A 17,706-nucleotide genomic window follows, 5' to 3' on the forward strand; every position below is an offset into this window, starting at 1 on the left:
TGACTTCTTTATTTAGTTATTTTGAATTTCTTATACTTTGCCAATTTTTTTTTATCGTTTGAAATCAAATTAGGCATAGTTTAAATATCATAAGATTGTAAATATTATGAAATGCATGTAATTATTTTTATTAATATAACTTATTATTAATATATTTTAATTTATTTTATTAATATATATTTTTTATTTTTTTAAATAATTTTATAAAATGTATTCACTAATACTTTTTAATAGTTATAATTATTAATCATTTTCAATTAAAAATATGAAATAATACACACTGCAACATCTATCACAAAAATGTCACCAGTCAATAATTTTGGTAAAATTGATAAATCATATTCTTACAGCAATTCATTACATCAAACTGCTGTTTTTACCACATATTATTTACTCCAAGTTACATCAAATTATAATATTTTGTGCAACTCAACTTCAATAATTCATATCACCAATCAGAGCCATAGTTTCAAGGTTTTGACGTAGATGAGGCCCATTCAAATTATAAGGCCTTACAAATATTAGTTGAATTTTTGGGTTATTAAATCGGTTATTCAACCGATTTTCAACGCCTGACCAGTATAAAATCGGTCAACGATTTATTTGACCGAATTGCTCATAATCGCGGCAGTAGTGGTCCGATCAGCGATTAAACGGGCGCCTAATCGGTTCGGCGGCCGCGTTTTAAAACAGGGGTATGATCTATAGTCCATATACACTCCTACTCATTATATATAGTGGACTGGAGGTTGCATATATGCTACCAAAGCTACCAAAGTGAAGTATCAGTTTACTTGACTATGATTAGTTCAAAATTTATGGATGTAAACGTATATGTTGTTTAACTTAATCCGAGCATAAGTTTGATTTGTTATCTAGGAAGTAGGAACAGAGCATATGTGAAAAAGAAAAAAGGAAATTTTTTTGGCTACATATATATATGGGCCCAGGGAAATATATTGAAATATTGAACCATAAACTATTATGGGCTTCTATGGTAATATAGGCTTGACTTTCATTCACAGCCCACTGATATAGTTGATGATGTCTAATAATATTTGTATCTGTAAATTAATTTCCAAAATTTTTATATATGACTGTTGGGACACAATTATTTTAAGTTTAATGCATGATTTCATATTTCATTAGGTTATACTTTATACAATTACATAGTTATTTTCCTGAATTATTATATCATTATTCTTGATTTTGACTTCTTTTTTTTTTTTTTAAACATATCTATTGACTTTTTTTTTTCTTTCTTATTTGCAACCAGACATTAAATTTTTTAAAAACAGACTTTTGATTTTTTTATTGATTGATTGTATACTTGCCATTTTACCATTCCCATTTTTTTTTGTTTCTCTTGCTAGTTATTTACCCTGTAAATGTAATATAACTAATTTTCAAAATATGTACTTTATTAGAACTAATTATAAATTACTAGTGAAAGATTAGGAAAAAACTTTTAAACCGAAATATATAAAAACTTAACATCTAATGTATTAAAAATTATTATATATGATCTGAGAGAATCGACCAGTTATGTAAAAGGAATATAATTTAGTAATTGAAAATGTCAAACTACAACCAAAATTAACAAACAAAAAAAAAAGAAATAAAAATCTCAACAGTGTGAGACCTTTTCGTCCTTCGTATCTCAATTGTAAAATAGACCTCCGCGAACCGCCTTGGCTCTAACCCAATATCCACCAATAAACTCTTTCGTTTCGAGGGTTTTTTTTTTTTCGGAGAAATTAGGGTTTTCTCTCAGACAATTGAAGGTATCTCTTCTTCGATTTCGGGACCAAAGCCGATTCAATTGCTGAATTCTTAACATCATCAGTTCAATTTTTTTTTTTTGGTATCATTGGTTGTAATTTGAAGTTATGTCGAACGATTTAGGTTTTATTTAAAGTTGGGGCGTGTGAAAAGAGGATCACTTGTTTGCTTTCTATCCGAGTCTCATCGTCTTCCGAGATTTTTCCTAACCCTGGAGAGTCACAGTTCCGTGTTAGGGTTAAGCAAGTGTTTCTGCAGCGTTGTGTCAGTGGTGGTTTTGTATATCCGCCGCTCGTTACTCAGGGAGATGGAAACCGACTCGCCTTCTGTTCCTCACAGCTCGCATGATTTGATCATGGAGGTATTGTTTTTGCTTGTGTTAATGATTTATATGGACGTTTTTTTTTTTTTTTTTGTAGCCCTGATTGTGTTTCATGACTATTGAATGTATTTTATCTTGTGATATATGCGACTGCTTGGAGTTAAAGTTTGGCTTTTGTTTTTCATGTAGAGGCTTGTCTCTGTGGGTGTTCCTGAAAATTACTGCTCTAATCATGGCCTAGTGGAATTCGTTAGAGCTAACCCGGCCAGGATTTCAGAGTTGGTCTCTGTTATCTTACCTACAGATGAGGATGTTAAACTGGGATTGGCGCAATCTAGGGAACGATCTCGGAAGTCTGCGGTGAGTCCTACCGTGAAAAAGAGGTTCAGGGAGAGCATGGATATGCTGCAGTGGTTGATGTTCCTGGATGAGCCTGATGCTTCTTTGAGGAATCTAGCAAAACTGAATCTTGATCAGCGAGGTGTTTGTGGATCTGTCTGGGGACACAATGATATAGCATATAGGTGTAGGACATGCGAGAATGACCCAACTTGTGCAATCTGCGTGCCTTGTTTTTTGAATGGGAATCACGACTCCCATGACTATTCCATCATCTACACAGGCGGTGGTTGTTGTGATTGTGGGGATGAGACAGCATGGAAACCAGGGGGTTTCTGTTCAAAACATAAAGGTTCTGAACAGATTCAACCCCTCGCAGAAAATCTAGCAAATTCAGTTGGGCCGGTACTTGATGCCCTTTTTGCTTGTTGGAATAACAAGCTCTTATCTGCAGAAAGTATTGGTCACAAAGGTGCGAGATCCAACGATAGTCTTGTGGTACCCCAAAAGATGTCAAACGAGCTGACATTTATAGTGGTTGAAATGCTTCTGGAATTTTCTAAGTCCAGTGAGAGTTTGCTCAGTTTTGTTTCTAGAAGGATTATCTCTTCAAGTGGTTTGTTGAGTATTCTCTTAAAGGCTGAGAGGTTCTTGGACCAAGATGTTATGAAGAAACTACATGACTTGCTCCTCAAACTAATAGGAGATCCAGTCTTCAAGTGCGAATTTGCAAAAGCATTTGTGAGTTACTATCCATTTGTCATAAGTGAAGCGGTTAAGCAGGGTACTGATAATGCAGTAAAGAAATATCCTCTACTGTCCACATTTTCTGTGCAAGTCTTCACGGTGCCAACTCTAACACCATTTCTGGTCAAGGAAATGAATTTGCTAGCCATGCTTTTGGGATGCCTCAGTGATATCTTTGTTTCTTGTTCTGGGGAGGATGGTGGGCTACAAGTATGCAGAACTCTTCTTTTCCTTTTGTTTGGTTTAGTGACACTTTCTACTCAGTATTGTATAATTATAATGGTGATCCGTTTTATTTCCGCTTTCATTGTGCTCCTACTGAAATGTATTTGACGGTTTTCTTTTGTAGGCTACAAAGTTGGATCGGTTGAGTGATACAAGTGAACGTGTCATTGGAGACTTGAAATTTGTTACGAGCCATGCTATAGTTTCTAAGTATGCAACACATGAACACCGGGAGTTATCAAGATCATGGTTGAGACTCTTGACCTTTGCTCAAGGAATGAATCCTTTAAAAAGAGAGACTGGAATCCCTGTTGAAGACGAAAATGATAACATGCATTTGTTCTTTGTTTTGGATCATTCTACAGCTGTTATTCACTCTCTATTGGTTAATGGTACGTATTCTGCTGCTAGTGATGGAGAAATAGAGAATGAGAGAACCGCCAAGGAAGAACTTGACAAGTGTGATGGAGATGGAAAACGGTATGCAAAAGTTGGAAGATTGTCACATGAAGATTCGGTATGTACTGCGATGGTAAGCAGCAGCTCCTTTGATAGCTCAATGGCCTCTGAAGTCCACAGAACTGATCCTTTCCATGCCCGGCTTCCTTCTTCTGCCATATGCTTGATACGCGAATGTTTAAAAGTTTTGGATACATGCTTAGGAAATGATGAAGGTATATCAAAGTTTCTTTGCAAGTTTTCTTCTCCTAGCGGCAGAAGCATCCCTGGAAGTAAGATGTCGTGGCCAAGCAGAGACATGTTAAAGGTTGAAACTGGAGTAGGTGTATCTAGTAATCTTGCCAGTTCTAGTAGAGATTCAAGTACTGGCTTATCACCATTATGCGGCGAAATACAAACAAATCTTAGCTTGGATAACGTTGGTGGACCGAATGGGGTGGTTCAGACAGATATTACAGCCGACTCTAGAGGAGTATCTTACAACTCTGCTGATTTGACAAAGAATGCATCAGGAGTACATATACTTGGTCTGTGTGATTGGCCGGACATTAGCTATGATGTGAGTTCTCAGGCCATATCAGTTCATCTACCATTGCACCGGTTACTTTCTCTGCTCATAGAAAGAGCATTAAGGATATGTTATGGAGTATCTGCATCGCACAATAAAGTCGGTAATAGTCATGAGATCCTACATGCAGACTTCTTCAGCTCTGTGATAGGAGATTTCCATCCTTCTGGATTTTCTTCACTCGTTATGGAGCATGTTCTACGGGTTAGGGTCTTCTGTTCCCAGGTTATTGCTGGAATGTGGAAGAAGAATGGGGATTCTGCATTAGTATCTTGTGAGTGGTATCGGTCAGTTCGTTGGTATGTGTGAATACTATTGCTTTTATAAAGTGCTGTAATTCATCATTTCCTTGCATGTTTAACTAGATGCAGCTTTTCAAATTGGTAAATTGGTTGTGAAGAGATTACTCGTTTCTCATTCTAGTAGTTTCTTTTTACAGGTCAGAACAGGGACTTGAGCTTGATCTATTTCTTCTGCAGTGTTGTGGTGCATTAGCTCCCGCAGATTCTTATGTTGATAAACTTCTCAGTCGATTTGGGCTCTCAAGCTATCTGTCACTAAATCCGGATATAACAAATGAGTATGTACCTATCGTTCTCTTGCCGGTAACTGATCTCAGTATATAGTTTTATAGTTCGCTACATTCAAACTGTCAACTTACCTCGTTGAATATGACTGTCTCTTCATTTAATAGTGCGGTCTACATTCGAGTAGAATAAGCATTTTGTCTTTGTTATTGTATTATTTTGTAAATTTTCTCAGTTGGGAGTTTATTTGATACTAGATGGTCAGTCCTAATGACTCTCTTGTATCTATAGATTTTACTATTATTTGCCTCATTTTGACATGATTCTTATCATCAATTTATTTTCAGGTATGAACCAGTTTTGGTCCAGGAAATGCTTGCTCTTCTGATACAGATTCTGCAGGAAAGACGGTTTTGTGGTCTCTCTACTTCTGAAAGTTTGAGAAGAGAGATCATCTTCAAGCTAGCCACTGGAGATTTCACTCATAGTCAATTGGTCAAATCTTTACCCCGTGACTTGTCCAAGTCGGACGAGCTTCAGGAGGTCTTAGATGACGTTTCAGTCTATTGCAATCCATCCGGCATGAACCAGGTCTTGATTCTTACCCTTATTCTGGCATCAGCTTTAAGTTTACACTCAATGTAAAAAATCACTTGACATTAGTTCGTTGTCAGGGAAAGTATTCACTACGGCCATCTTGTTGGAAGGAATTGGATCTCTACCACCCTCGTTGGTATTCAAGAGAATTGCAATCTGCAGAAGAAAGATTTTCGCGTTATTCTGGAGTGTCTGCATTGACCACTCAGCTTCCTAGGTGGAAAATGATCTATCCTCCCCTAAAGGGGCTTGCTAGAATAGGCACTTGCAAAACCACATTTCAAATCATTTCATCTGCTTTATACTACGCACTAGAGAGTGGTATATCAGCTAAATCACGTGCTCCAGATGGTGTTCTTATAACTGCACTGCATTTACTCTCGTTGTCATTGGATATTTGCACTCAGCAGAGGCAATCTAATAGTCAGGATTGTTGCGTAGAAAATTCTATTCCAATTCTCGAATTAGCTGGTCTGGAAATAATTGGTACAGATCAAGGGACAGAAAAACAAAGTTTGTTGTCTCTTCTTGTTTCGTTAATGAGGACTCGTATGGGTGATGGCCTCCATCAATTTCAAGAGGCAGGCAGTTGCAATATTTCTTCCTGGATTGGAAATCTGCTGAAGAAGTTTAGTGCAATCGACTCTGTTTGTATGAATCTATTACAAAGTCTTGCCCCAGAGGTGGTTGGTCAATCTGGCTTTGATAAAGTCATGTCAGGCTCTGCTTCAGATGAGAAGCGCAAGGCTAAAGCTAAAGAGAGGCAAGCTGCTATTATGGTAAGATTCTTTTATTTTAAATCTAGTGCACAAGTTTGACATGGAATTGGTAGCCATTGATGTAGGATCATGCACTTTAACATATGAGGGCTGCTGTTTGCTCCTTGACTTGTCTGGGTCCTGCATGCTTCCTGTTAATGTTTCTACCTGTTGACATAGATGCATCTGTGGTAATAGAAGATCTTTGTATAAGACTGTCTGAATTGTTTTTATGCTAATTATTTAAGTTGTTATCTACAGTCAGAACTATATTTCTAGAATATGCTAGTTATGCTTATTTTAACTTGCATGCAGGCAAAAATGAAAGCTGAACAGTCAAAGTTCTTGTCTACCTTGAGTTCCAGCATGGATGATGATGATACAAGATCTGAAACTGAAACTAGTGATTCTGGTATGGAACATGATTCAATTGCTGTCCGTGAAGTTTGCTCCCTCTGCCATGACCCAGATTCCAAAGACCCCGTTTCTTTCTTGATTTTTCTCCAGGTTGGTAGAATGGATAATGCTATAATTTGTGATTGTTAAGTTTAAATAAACATATACTCCGAGGAAGTTTTGTTCTTCATCGTTCTTAATGATGTATTTTTTCCTGCAGAAATCTAAACTATTGAGTTTTGTGGATAGAGGTCCTCCATCTTGGGATCAAGGTCCACAATCTGAAAAGCAGATATCTGTGGATGGAGTTCCTGATCTTTTGAGAATGAATGCTTCTTCAGATAGTTTTAGAATAAGTTCTCCGCACGCGCTGCAACTGTCAGGTGATGCTACCTCTGAGTCTGCTACCGATTCTGTGCTTGAATCTATAAAAGCCCGGCTTATAGGTAATGGTCAGACAGAGAAGAGGTCTAGCGATGGGAGGGGAAAAGACGAATCTAACAGGGAATCATTGGAGATAGCCATGTATCAAACTGTTCGCAAAAAAATTGAAGACATGATAAATCAAAGCCTTACACGTGTAGATCATCGACACCATGAAGTTGAAAATAGTTCGGAGAAAAATTCTGTTGGTGGTCCATCTACTTTACAAGTTAGATTTCCTGAGATTCGATCAAGAAAGACTCCCAGGCGTCCTGATGCTGGTTCAGATGGGTTTCACCCTACCGACTACGATGGAGTTTATTTTTCATCATGTGGACATGCTGTGCATCAAAGCTGTCTTGAACGATATTTAAAGTCCTTAAAGGAAAGGTGAGCCATGTTTGACTTCTTTGGGGTTGTATGTGAAACAAATATCTTAATTAATCAGCATGTAGCTAGGTGAATTTATTTTCTCTTATGTTGATATGTCCTCTTTTATCTGCTGGGCATAATTGAATTAATTATTTTCCATCCTTGATTTACAGTTATGATCTTACGTCACGTTTAAAAGCTTTTTTCTATGTTTGTATGTTGTAGGTCTGGCAGAAGAAATGTCTTTGAAGGTGCACATATTGTGGACCTAGACCTGGTATATGTGTTTTTAATTTAGAGATGTTTTTCTGGTGCTTTAATGTACTCCTTCTGAAGCTTAAACATTGTTTCTTCTGTCAGGGAGAATTTCTTTGTCCTGCATGCCGCCGGCTTGCCAATTCCGTGTTACCTGCATGTCCTGGAGATTTATGTTCTGTCTCAAAGCTTCAAGATAGTCCACCTACTAGGTTAGGTAGATTGGATGCCCAGAAACCTTCTCTTCGGTTCTCTGAAGCGCTGTGTCTACTCCGAACTGCTGCTGAAGTGATCGAAGATGGTGATAGCGGCAAAACAGGTTCTCTGCAGGGAGATGGACCAAGAAGGAAAGATCTTGATTCTATCTCTAACAAGCTCTGGGATTTCTATTATTCCAAGCAACAGGAAAAACCTTCAGAAACTCCGTGGCTACCACAGTCAATCTACATGTGGGACACCCTTAAGTACTCTCTTATTTCGATGGAAATTGTCACTCGTTGTGCGAAGAATTCATTGCTTCCTGTCTATAGTATTGACTCCTTGTATGAAGAGTTTAGAACCTCTACAGGGACTGTTTTGTCGGTCTTATTACGAGTAGTACAGAGCACCAGAACAAAGAATGCTATTCATGTTCGTCAGAGATTTATGGGTATGAAGCATCTTGCAGAGTCTATATGCTCTGGAATTTCAAGTAGTTCTTCGAGCAGCATATTTGGCAGTGAAGGTACTTTTTCTCATACTCAGAGAGAATAAATGACATGGAAATGTCTGTTGACATGGCCTCTGTATTTTCACTTAAACATTAGTTGGGATTTAACTGGATCGATTTTAGTTAGATCAAGAAATTCCCAAACGACAACATCTGAAAATATTTGCCATCTTTTCAGGCACAACAGGTTCATTGAAGAATATAAACCTGCTCTGGAATCGAGCATCTGATCCAGTTCTTGCCCATGACCCATTCTCTTCACTGATGTGGGCTCTCTTTTGTCTCCCTTCTCCTTTTCTCACATGCGAGGAATCTCTATTATCACTTGTGCATATTTTCCACAGTGTCTCTCTTGTTCAGGTATGTCACATCGTTCTCTGTGTATATATATATATATATATATATATATGTATATATATATATAATAATAATAATAATTTTGCCTCTTTTAGACTCACATTTCCTAATCTTGTTGTCTTTGGTGCAGACTGTAATTGCTTATTGTTCATGTCGCCTAAGTGACTTGAGTGAATTAAATTTTGAGGAAAAACTGCTTAATGACATCTCCAACGCTTTGAGAGAATCAGGTGGTTGGGAGTATTTCATGTCCAACAATATGGATTTATCATGTGATATAAAAGACACAATCCGTAAATATAGTCTTCCTTTCTTGAGGAGATGTGCATTGTTGTGGAAGCTACTGAAATCTACTCCTGGGAAGTTGCATGAAGACGCAGATATGTTTGATTTGCCATCTGACTCCGCCGGCGACAATATGGATTTCATGTACGGTCCCCAATCTGAGCTGAATCATGTGCTAGAATTGGAGAAAATGTTTAAGATTCCGCCTGTAGATACCATTCTGAACGATGAACGTCTCCGCTCTTCAACTCAAACATGGCTCAAGCATTTTCAGCGGGAATACAAAATCAACAGAGTTCAAAGGCCCCTTTACATCACCCCTGTAGTTTCTTTCCAGCTAATGAAATTACCCAATCTTTACCAGGAACTACTGCAAAGGTTTGCAGCGACATCTCTCTCTGGTTTTTGCATGAGCTGTTTCCCATTCGAAGACATTGTCCCTAATCTAGAAGCCATGTTTTCCTTTTTTAGGTGTATAAAAAAATCTTGCAGCAATTGCAACAAAGTGATCGAAGAACCTGCATTATGTCTTCTGTGTGGAAGATTGTGTTCTCCAATATGGAGGCCATGTTGCAGGTATTTGCTTCACTTCCACTAGTCTCCAAATATCGTTTTGCATGACGTTTTTATTGTTATAAAAAAACAAATAGTGATGTCCGAACATACGTTTTCAGAGAAAGTGGTTGTCAGACTCATGCAATCACCTGTGGTGCTGGTACTGGTGTATATCTTCTAATAAGGGTATGGCCTCTCCCTCTCTTGTAGATATAGCTTCTCTCTTTTACTTTATATATTACTTGTATGTAAGGTGTGTGTGCGTCATTATTGGGCTAGGGCTATTAATTGATTAATCTCCATTTTTCCATAGCGGACCACAATTTTGCTACAAAGATTTGCAAGACAATCACCTTGGCCATCTCCTTACTTGGATTCGTTTGGAGAAGAGGTAAACTTACAAAAAGATTTCTTTCTATCTACCTATACATTTGATGGGTATGATCTTGTTGATTCGAATGTTTTCGTGCAATGGGCATTGATTATTTGTTCCAGGATCTCGAGATGAGCAGAGGGAGACGACTATACCTGAATGAAGAACGTTATGCTGCTTTAACTTACATGGTAAATGTTTTTTTCTCAATAATCAAAAGAATAAGCTTTTGTTTGTAGAAAGTAATAATTCATATTTTGCTCTGTGAACTCTTCTTTCCCTAGGTTGGTTCTCATGGACTCGATCACAGTTCAAAAGTTCTCAACCAAACCACAATTGGAACCTTCTTTGTTTAAACTGTCTGGCGCCTCTTTCTCAGACTTTCTCCTCTTATGTTGCTTTGAAATCATCATTAGTTAAGATTCTAAAGATTTAGGAGCTTTTCTGAATTCTGATGATCCTTTAATTAAATTTTATGCTACTTGGGTTGATTTCTTTATTTGTGGATATTATTAGATCATGTTTGTAAATAGAGTATATTTGCAGTTGCGTACGTTTTTTTAATTAATCCAAAAAGAATGTGTTGTGTTCTGATATTAGGCTCTTCGATGTCTGAAGATGAAGAAATGTCAGCGTCTTTTCTAACCATGTAAAACAATCATATATACTCAAAAACCCTTAAAAAGTACAAAATAATATTACCAGTTCTAATCTCTTAAACTAGTTTCTGCACAATTATCATTTAAATGTAAAACGAAGATCGTTTCCAACCATGTATTAGTGAACAATAAAATTAAACTACTTTGAGTGTACCACCTACCTATTCATTTTAGTTCCGGTGTTTAGATGACCCAAACAGCTTGAGGCTTCCCAGCAAAGCTTCAATTCTTCTTGGAACCTTACTGGTTTCTTCACATGATCTCTCTGTATCAAGAACGATGGAATTTCAGACTTGTAACTCAGACTAGTGACGTTGGAGAAATTATATTCAATTTTCACTCACAGGTTTGTAAACTGATGTATGCACACGATGAAGAAGATTTTCGCAAAAAGAGAAGAAGGGTCGGGTCCTACACAGGCTTGTTTTCCTCAGATGCTAAGTCAGATGTTTCGGTTTCATCATCCGGCTGCTTCTCTTTTGCAGATGTAAACTCAAGCTGTCTTGATTTTATTACAGCCGTTCTTTTAGCTCTTAACCGATATGGTGGAGATACATTGAAAACATTCCCATTTGACTCCAGTTTTTCATCATCCCTGCAAACATCAGTTGTCTCCAGCATCAAGCTTTCTCTCCCAGCTGGAGAAATATCTGAGCTATCTTTACTTTCTTCTTTTTGATCAGCTTCCTTAACTCCAACACTAACAACATCATCATCTGTTTTCGCAGCCAAAACAACTCTTCGCCTTTTCCTAAAGATAGAAGGTGTGTTTGGAAAAGTCCTAGCAGCTTCTCTCAAGAAAGATTCAGGACTTCTTGTTGCAGCTAAACCACTGTCTTTATTACACGGTGGAGTCATTAAGCCGACTGGTGATTCAGTAACAGGACTGCAACCACATTCGTATCTGTACATACGTTGTCGATCCGCTTCTGATGGAAAGTAATAGTCGAGTGGAGACTTATAGTACAAATTCCCATGCTTTGGAGTTCCAAACACATTTTCTTCTTTCCTCTGGATTGATCTCTCATAATAAGCTTTTGAGTTGATTCTGACTTCCTCTGGAATTGGTTCCAGATTAGGCAACTGAGGCTTGTACTCAACAGGAGAGCAAGCATACTCATTGACACTGTTTCTTCGTGTAGCAGCTACCTCTTCAAGCAGAGCTGAAGAAGCATCAAAATGATCTCTTCCAACTTCATTTGAATCTGTATTTCCTGAAGAAGTTTGGGTAGCAGAATCAGAATCCTTGAAAGGTTTAGTTGCACTAGACTGCTTGGAATCTCTGTCTCCATCAGCATTATCATTCAGAAGGCAGAACTTGGTTGCTGGCGGTGGCAAGTTACCAGTTGCTAAATAGAACTCCAACTTTTTCTTCAAAGAACTATTCCAATGGTTCTTTATGGCGTTATCAGTCCTGCATAAAGTAGGTAGAAATCATTGGCAATAACTGTATGAGAGGTTCAAAAATGTCAATTAACTTTATTTCTTATAAGAACATGTTCAACAAGAAAGTATACCTTCCTGGTAAAACCTTAGCAATTTCCGCCCATTTGTTTCCGTACACTCGATGAGCATTCATGAGAGCTGATTCTTCTTCTACGGTCCAAGCATCCTTTCTAATATCAGGATTTAAATGGTTGTGCCACCTGTAATCATAAACACAGTGAGGCTTCCAAATGCAAAGGAGGCATGGACTCTTTTCTTCAGATGGTGAATATTCTAATCTTTATTACCTTTCTCGACATTGTTTCCCGATACGACCTGGTAAAGACTTCGCGATTACAGACCATTTGGCAGGTCCATATTTATTCACAAGTTCAACGATTTTATCATCCTCCTACAAATGACAAAAGAAAGAGAATTTTGGAGCTAGCAATCAAAAGAAGATTAAAAAAAGTTTCAGAACATGAAAAAGAGAACCTCTTTAGTCCAAGGTCCTTTGACAAGTTCTGGATTAAGAACTTTCTGCCACCGGTGCAAGCATTGGACTTCTGTTCTATCTGGGAAAAATTCCGCTGTAAAATGAAACACAAAAAAAATCAAACAACCAGAAGAATGACCGAAACCAGCTACTTTTAACCTTGCAGAGGCAAAACCGAAATTACGGTTCTCTTGCAAAGTGCACAGCAGAGATTACGTTTTCTGAATTGAGAGAATTTTGTGAGATTCTCAGTAGATTTAAGATACGAGTTCAGTTCCTGAACGTTCAAGTAAATACCTCTAGACAAGAGTTCAGTTCCCGAAAACAGTACTTATAAATTATCCAAATAGGTTCATCATTAGAAGATCAATAATCTGATTGAATGTGTTGCAACATCGATGGTACCAATTTTACAAGAAATAGATTCAAGAAAAGAAATTTACCTATTTTTTTCCACCGCTTCCCCTTATACTTGTCAACTGCTAGTCTAAGTGTCTCATCCTGAATAGTGATAGAAACCAATTACATGCCACAATAAGGCTAGTCTCATCATTTCGTTCAAGTAAACAGTAATCCATATACACATGAATGAGATACTACTGAAGTTCATAATATTCAAGTAATCCATATTGTGTTAATCCATATTCACCATAAGATACATTATAGAATGAGGTCGCTCTACACATCAATTAAACAATGAAACCGACAACCAGGAAACTAGAAACAAAAGGAACCACTAACCTCCTCTGGAGTCCAACCACCTTTTGCTCGTCTCATAGGGCCACTAGTCCTCCTGCAAGATTCGAGAATGATTTAGGTGCGTCGGAATTCAGAGAAGGAAGTTGAAACGGAAGAGATAATAAAAGTACCGAGGAGTTGGAGATGCTGTGGCAGGAGTTGCGATTTCAGGTGACTTGAGGAAGAAACAGCCACTTCCTTCGGATGCAGAAGAGCAAGGAGCAGCTAATGGTTGCTTATTCTCCATACATTGAATCTCAATTTGCATTTCACTTACTTCCTCCTAAAGATCACCCATTAAAATCACCAAATTCTCAGAATTATCGTTAAAGAAAAAACATGGGGATTGTACACGAGACGAAGAAGAAGGGATCTTTATCAACCAATCAATCGGAAATCACAAAACCCTAGAAACCCCTCACGGCCGCAAAACAGAAGCCAGATCTAACAAATCGGTGAAATCAGTAAGAAAAAAAAACAAGTCGATTCTTTTCCAGCTATTAAGATAATTAGGGTTTATAGCAATTCTAAACAAATAAGAACGCCCGTGTTTCCGATTCAGAAATAGCCACGAACTCACACCACAGTAGAAGAAGATTACAATCTGATCACAAGAAATGTTAAGCCCTAATCAGATTCAAGAGGAAAAAAAACTGACCTTTATCGGTGAACAAGCCGCAGGAATCGAACTGGAGCTCATCGAGATAGAGAGATGGGCGAATTCGTGAGGAAGAAGAAGAAGAAGGGGAAAAGGGTAACGTTAGAAGAAAAAAAAAACCAAAACTTTATTCGAAAAAAACTTTGCCCGTTGAACGAGAGAGAGAGAAGAGAGACGAGAGGAGAGAATGAGAGAGAGAGATTAATGGAAACAAAAAACGCAAAAAGAAAAAAAAAAAAAAAAAAAAAGGTTAAATTGTAACGAATACTTCTTCCGCCGACGTAAGTACGTAACTGTTAATCACCGTTAAATTGAACCGGCCGGTTGATTCCAAACCGACTTAAATGTGACTAGTCAATGTTTTTATTTTTATTTCGACTAGTCATTTATTAAGATAAATATTTTTTATATTCGAAGAAAATATTATGACAGTGAATTCTTTATTCTCGGTTAAGTTGTGGCACAAATTAATGCGACTATTTTTTCCAAAATTAAAAACGAAAACAGCCGGTTTATCTTAAAACCAAACTATAACTGTAAATTGGTAACAAAAGAGATTTAACGGACGTTAAAAGTAGAAGAAGAAGGGTTAACGTTAGAAACAGAAGTTTTAACCTCAAACGGCACTATTAGGCTAATTGCGTTGACCATCGTACACGTTGGCAATGCAGTGTGGCTCTCGATTATTTTGAACCGTCGGATCTTTAGAATACCACTCATCCTGGTGGATTTTCAAGCGAGAGCCGTTGATGTATATGGTGTTTGTTTGGTCATACAGAATAGAGGGTTAAGAAATGTCTTTAGAAAGATAATGGAAATGGTCAGGGTATTACTACTTGGCTTATGCTTGGTTTATAATTACATATTGAAAAAACTATGTTTTGTTAAGCACCTGAGACCTTGGGGTTTTATATCAGACAATGAGATTGATATCAGTAGTGTAACAAGAACATCCTCACGGACTCCAAAAACTTTCAATTGACCATATCATCAAGGCTTGTTCTCTGTATCCTTAGAAACATAAACACACGCAGCAATCAAAATTTCAAAGCATAGGATAATTATAAATTAGATGATACCAAAATCACAGTGAAAACATAATCCATATAGAAACTGATGAACAGACAAAAGGTGAGATTGAACAAAAGGAAACAAAAGTATTACATTGCGTTCTAATAGAAGAAAAAGATTTACAAAACATAGACAAGCAAATGAGGAGTGAATATAGCGAATAAGAGACAATGAAGATGGCAAATCAACTGGTGGTAATGACATTTAATCCATCGAACAACTGTAAGAACAAAATGTCATGTCATGCCATTTGAATACTACTTTGAGTGGACAACGATCTTCTTTATGACGATGGCAGAATGGTCTAGTCATGGTATCGTTGGGAAGAATATGAATATTCGACCTATAAGTCATTACAATATGACCAGGTTTCAGCATATATGGGTCTCCACCAAGCAAGCAATCAACATGGAGAGTGGTGCAGCAGTCACCGCACGTATAGAACCCACCTTTTCTTGAGTATACTACTTTTCTTTCACATACCTCACACCAGCCTATTTGGTTACTTCCCTTTTTCCCTTCCCGAAATGTTAGGAAATGTTTGTCATGCTTATACTTTGCCTTGTATGGTAAGGTCGCACACCTGAAACATATTATATAATTGCATTCGATGCAATTCAGTTTTCTGATATAATTATTTCCATCACCATTTTCTTGGCAGATTTGACATATAGCCGCTTTTTCTTCATCTGGCTTCAAGGCTAGGAATAAGGGATGCTCGTGGCCTTGATATTCATATGGTTCCGAGACCGAGGCACAACGCAAATCAAGTGTGAAACCCTGATTATCATAGACAAAACCACAACTGTCACGCCTACAAGCACGACAATAGAAGTAGTTCTCTCCTCTGTAATTATCATATCCCTTGCTGACAACCTCAAGCGTAAGTGGGTGAGGATGCAACGCATGGTGTTTCTTTCTAGGGGCATTTGCGCATACTTCGTGTAGGATGAAATCACATTGATCCATACATGAATAGTAAGTACCCTCATAGATTGGAAGGATGCAAGCTTGACAAAACTTGCTTTCATCGTAAACTCTAGTACTGACCTCGAGTCTTAGATGATGATGATGATCATGAGAAAAATGGAGTATTATTCCATCAGCTATCGTCTCGTATGGCTCAACATCTATCTCAGGTTCTTCAGGTACGCCCTCGAGATCTTCTCCATCCCACACGTCTTTTTGCAATGCACATCTTTTATGAACAAAATAGTTACCACACTTATTGCAAGAGTACGCACCATAATGGTTGTCAACCTCTCGACGACAGACTCCGCAATTCCATTTTCCGGATGGAAGAGAAGAGGTAAAAGAGATACGGTGATGGTGGCGACATATTTTTATGACATGCGGGAAATAGACACAATCTTGATGGACTACAAAGTCACATCGGACACAGACATAGGTGAGAATAGGTTCTTTGATCAGGCCGCAAACATTGCAAGGTAAGTAAGCTTGCCTGGGGAAAAAAGTGAGAGGGTGGGGATGTCTTTTTGTGTGGTCTATAACGAAAGGGACTGGTTTCATGGCACAAACGGGATGCATACTCAGTTTTTAAGTAGGAGAATGATAAATCATGTCTTGGAAACTTGTATCACAACAGATGCAATTAACAAGGGCAAAGGGAGAAGCACAAAGTCGGAGAGATTGAAAAGGATAGGAAGGGTGTTTGATTTCAAGAGGAGACTCAACGCATTCTTTGTGGAACTGGCTCTCACATGTGAGACAGAAATAGTAGCTTGTGCCAAGATTTGAGATTTTGCAAGCAGTACAACAGAAGTCGTCACCGTTAGGTTCTTTATTATTGCACCAAAAGAGAGGGACTACAGGGAGCTTACATATAAAACCGTGTTTGTGAGAATCAAGCATATATTGGACTTGCTGATCAGCGTTGGGGAAGCCACGGGGGATATCGAACCGGAGAAAGCCATCGTCATCAGAATTAACCTCCGGATTCTTCAAACTGTGAGTTTTGACACGTAAGAGGGGACAGATGAAAATGTTGATCGATAATTGAGTTTGGTCTTATTATGTTCTATGATTAAATGAATCAATGTGTCTCTAGTTAGTGAAGAATAGTGTATACACAGTTGTTATTAGATGTGTTCGACATGTCGGTTGTGACAAGTTAGGAACGGTTACGACCGTACGACTTATATATAACTGTGGTGTGTTGTAAAACAAATTGTAACAAGTTTCATGTAAATATATTTTTTCAGTTTCGTTCTTTGTCTTCTCAAAAGAGAAGAGACAAAGGTCTCTTGCTCTGTTTTTTTCTTCTTCCTCTCAATATTCTAACAGAAAAGAGGTATGTCTTCACCGGAGGTGGTGGCCGTTAAGGAACTGTATGAGAAAAACGTTTTGCCATCAATTTCTTCCTCAAGAAATCGACCGATTGAATTCATCATCACAGAAGAAACGATGTGAATTATTATGAACTTTATTGGATTTGATTAGTCTAAAAAGAAAACTTTCCAACGTTCTCAATTAAAAAAGTCTGATATAGTAGCCTACTAGCCTCCCTTGAGTTTATTTATATATTACTCTCTCACACGTTCTATTAGACATAATATAATTTTTTTTATATAAATTGGTATTGTTAATTGA

General features: G+C 37.7%; 2 protein-coding genes and 1 pseudogene across 4 annotated transcripts; 1 reads left to right on the forward strand and 2 right to left on the reverse strand.

Moving 5' to 3' along the window:
• The first annotated feature begins 1,578 nt into the window (after window positions 1-1,578).
• LOC109124637 (E3 ubiquitin-protein ligase PRT6) lies at window positions 1,579-10,643 on the forward strand. 2 transcript variants are annotated; one of them, XM_087482425.1, is made up of 18 exons: window positions 1,579-1,784; window positions 1,906-2,143; window positions 2,294-3,400; window positions 3,540-4,741; window positions 4,882-5,022; window positions 5,317-5,560; window positions 5,644-6,345; window positions 6,640-6,831; window positions 6,941-7,533; window positions 7,741-7,792; window positions 7,876-8,494; window positions 8,658-8,839; window positions 8,967-9,499; window positions 9,593-9,697; window positions 9,796-9,862; window positions 9,990-10,067; window positions 10,172-10,240; window positions 10,334-10,643. In XM_087482425.1, exons 2-18 carry the CDS (start codon window positions 2,090-2,092, stop codon window positions 10,403-10,405), a joined length of 6,012 nt encoding a protein of 2,003 aa, XP_087338551.1. In that variant the 5' UTR covers window positions 1,579-1,784; window positions 1,906-2,089; the 3' UTR covers window positions 10,406-10,643. The 2 variants fall into 2 exon arrangements, with proteins under 2 accessions (XP_087338551.1, XP_087338550.1); XM_087482424.1 differs by having other exon boundaries at window positions 1,638-2,143.
• A 43-nt stretch (window positions 10,644-10,686) lies between these two features.
• LOC104734234 (transcription factor MYB3R-5) lies at window positions 10,687-14,303 on the reverse strand. Of its 2 annotated transcripts, XR_002034898.2 has the most exons (9): window positions 14,026-14,303; window positions 13,499-13,650; window positions 13,371-13,422; window positions 13,073-13,130; window positions 12,629-12,723; window positions 12,442-12,545; window positions 12,226-12,354; window positions 11,053-12,122; window positions 10,687-10,973 (listed from the first exon to the last, which is right to left on the reverse strand). XR_002034898.2 is itself a non-coding variant. In XM_019234861.2 (8 exons), the coding sequence occupies exons 1-8, from the start codon at window positions 14,065-14,067 to the stop codon at window positions 11,120-11,122; spliced, it is 1,635 nt and encodes a 544-aa protein (XP_019090406.1). In that variant the 5' UTR covers window positions 14,068-14,273; the 3' UTR covers window positions 10,687-11,119. The 2 variants fall into 2 exon arrangements, 1 of the variants encoding a protein (XP_019090406.1); XM_019234861.2 differs by having other exon boundaries at window positions 10,687-12,122; window positions 14,026-14,273.
• Window positions 14,304-15,300: 997 nt separating this feature from the next.
• Window positions 15,301-17,629, reverse strand: LOC104737794 (uncharacterized; annotated as a pseudogene).
• Window positions 17,630-17,706: the final 77 nt, after the last annotated feature.

Source organism: Camelina sativa, chromosome 13 (assembly GCF_030686135.1).
Source record: "Camelina sativa cultivar CO46 ecotype springtype chromosome 13, ASM3068613v1".
NCBI lineage: Eukaryota > Viridiplantae > Streptophyta > Magnoliopsida > Brassicales > Brassicaceae > Camelina > Camelina sativa.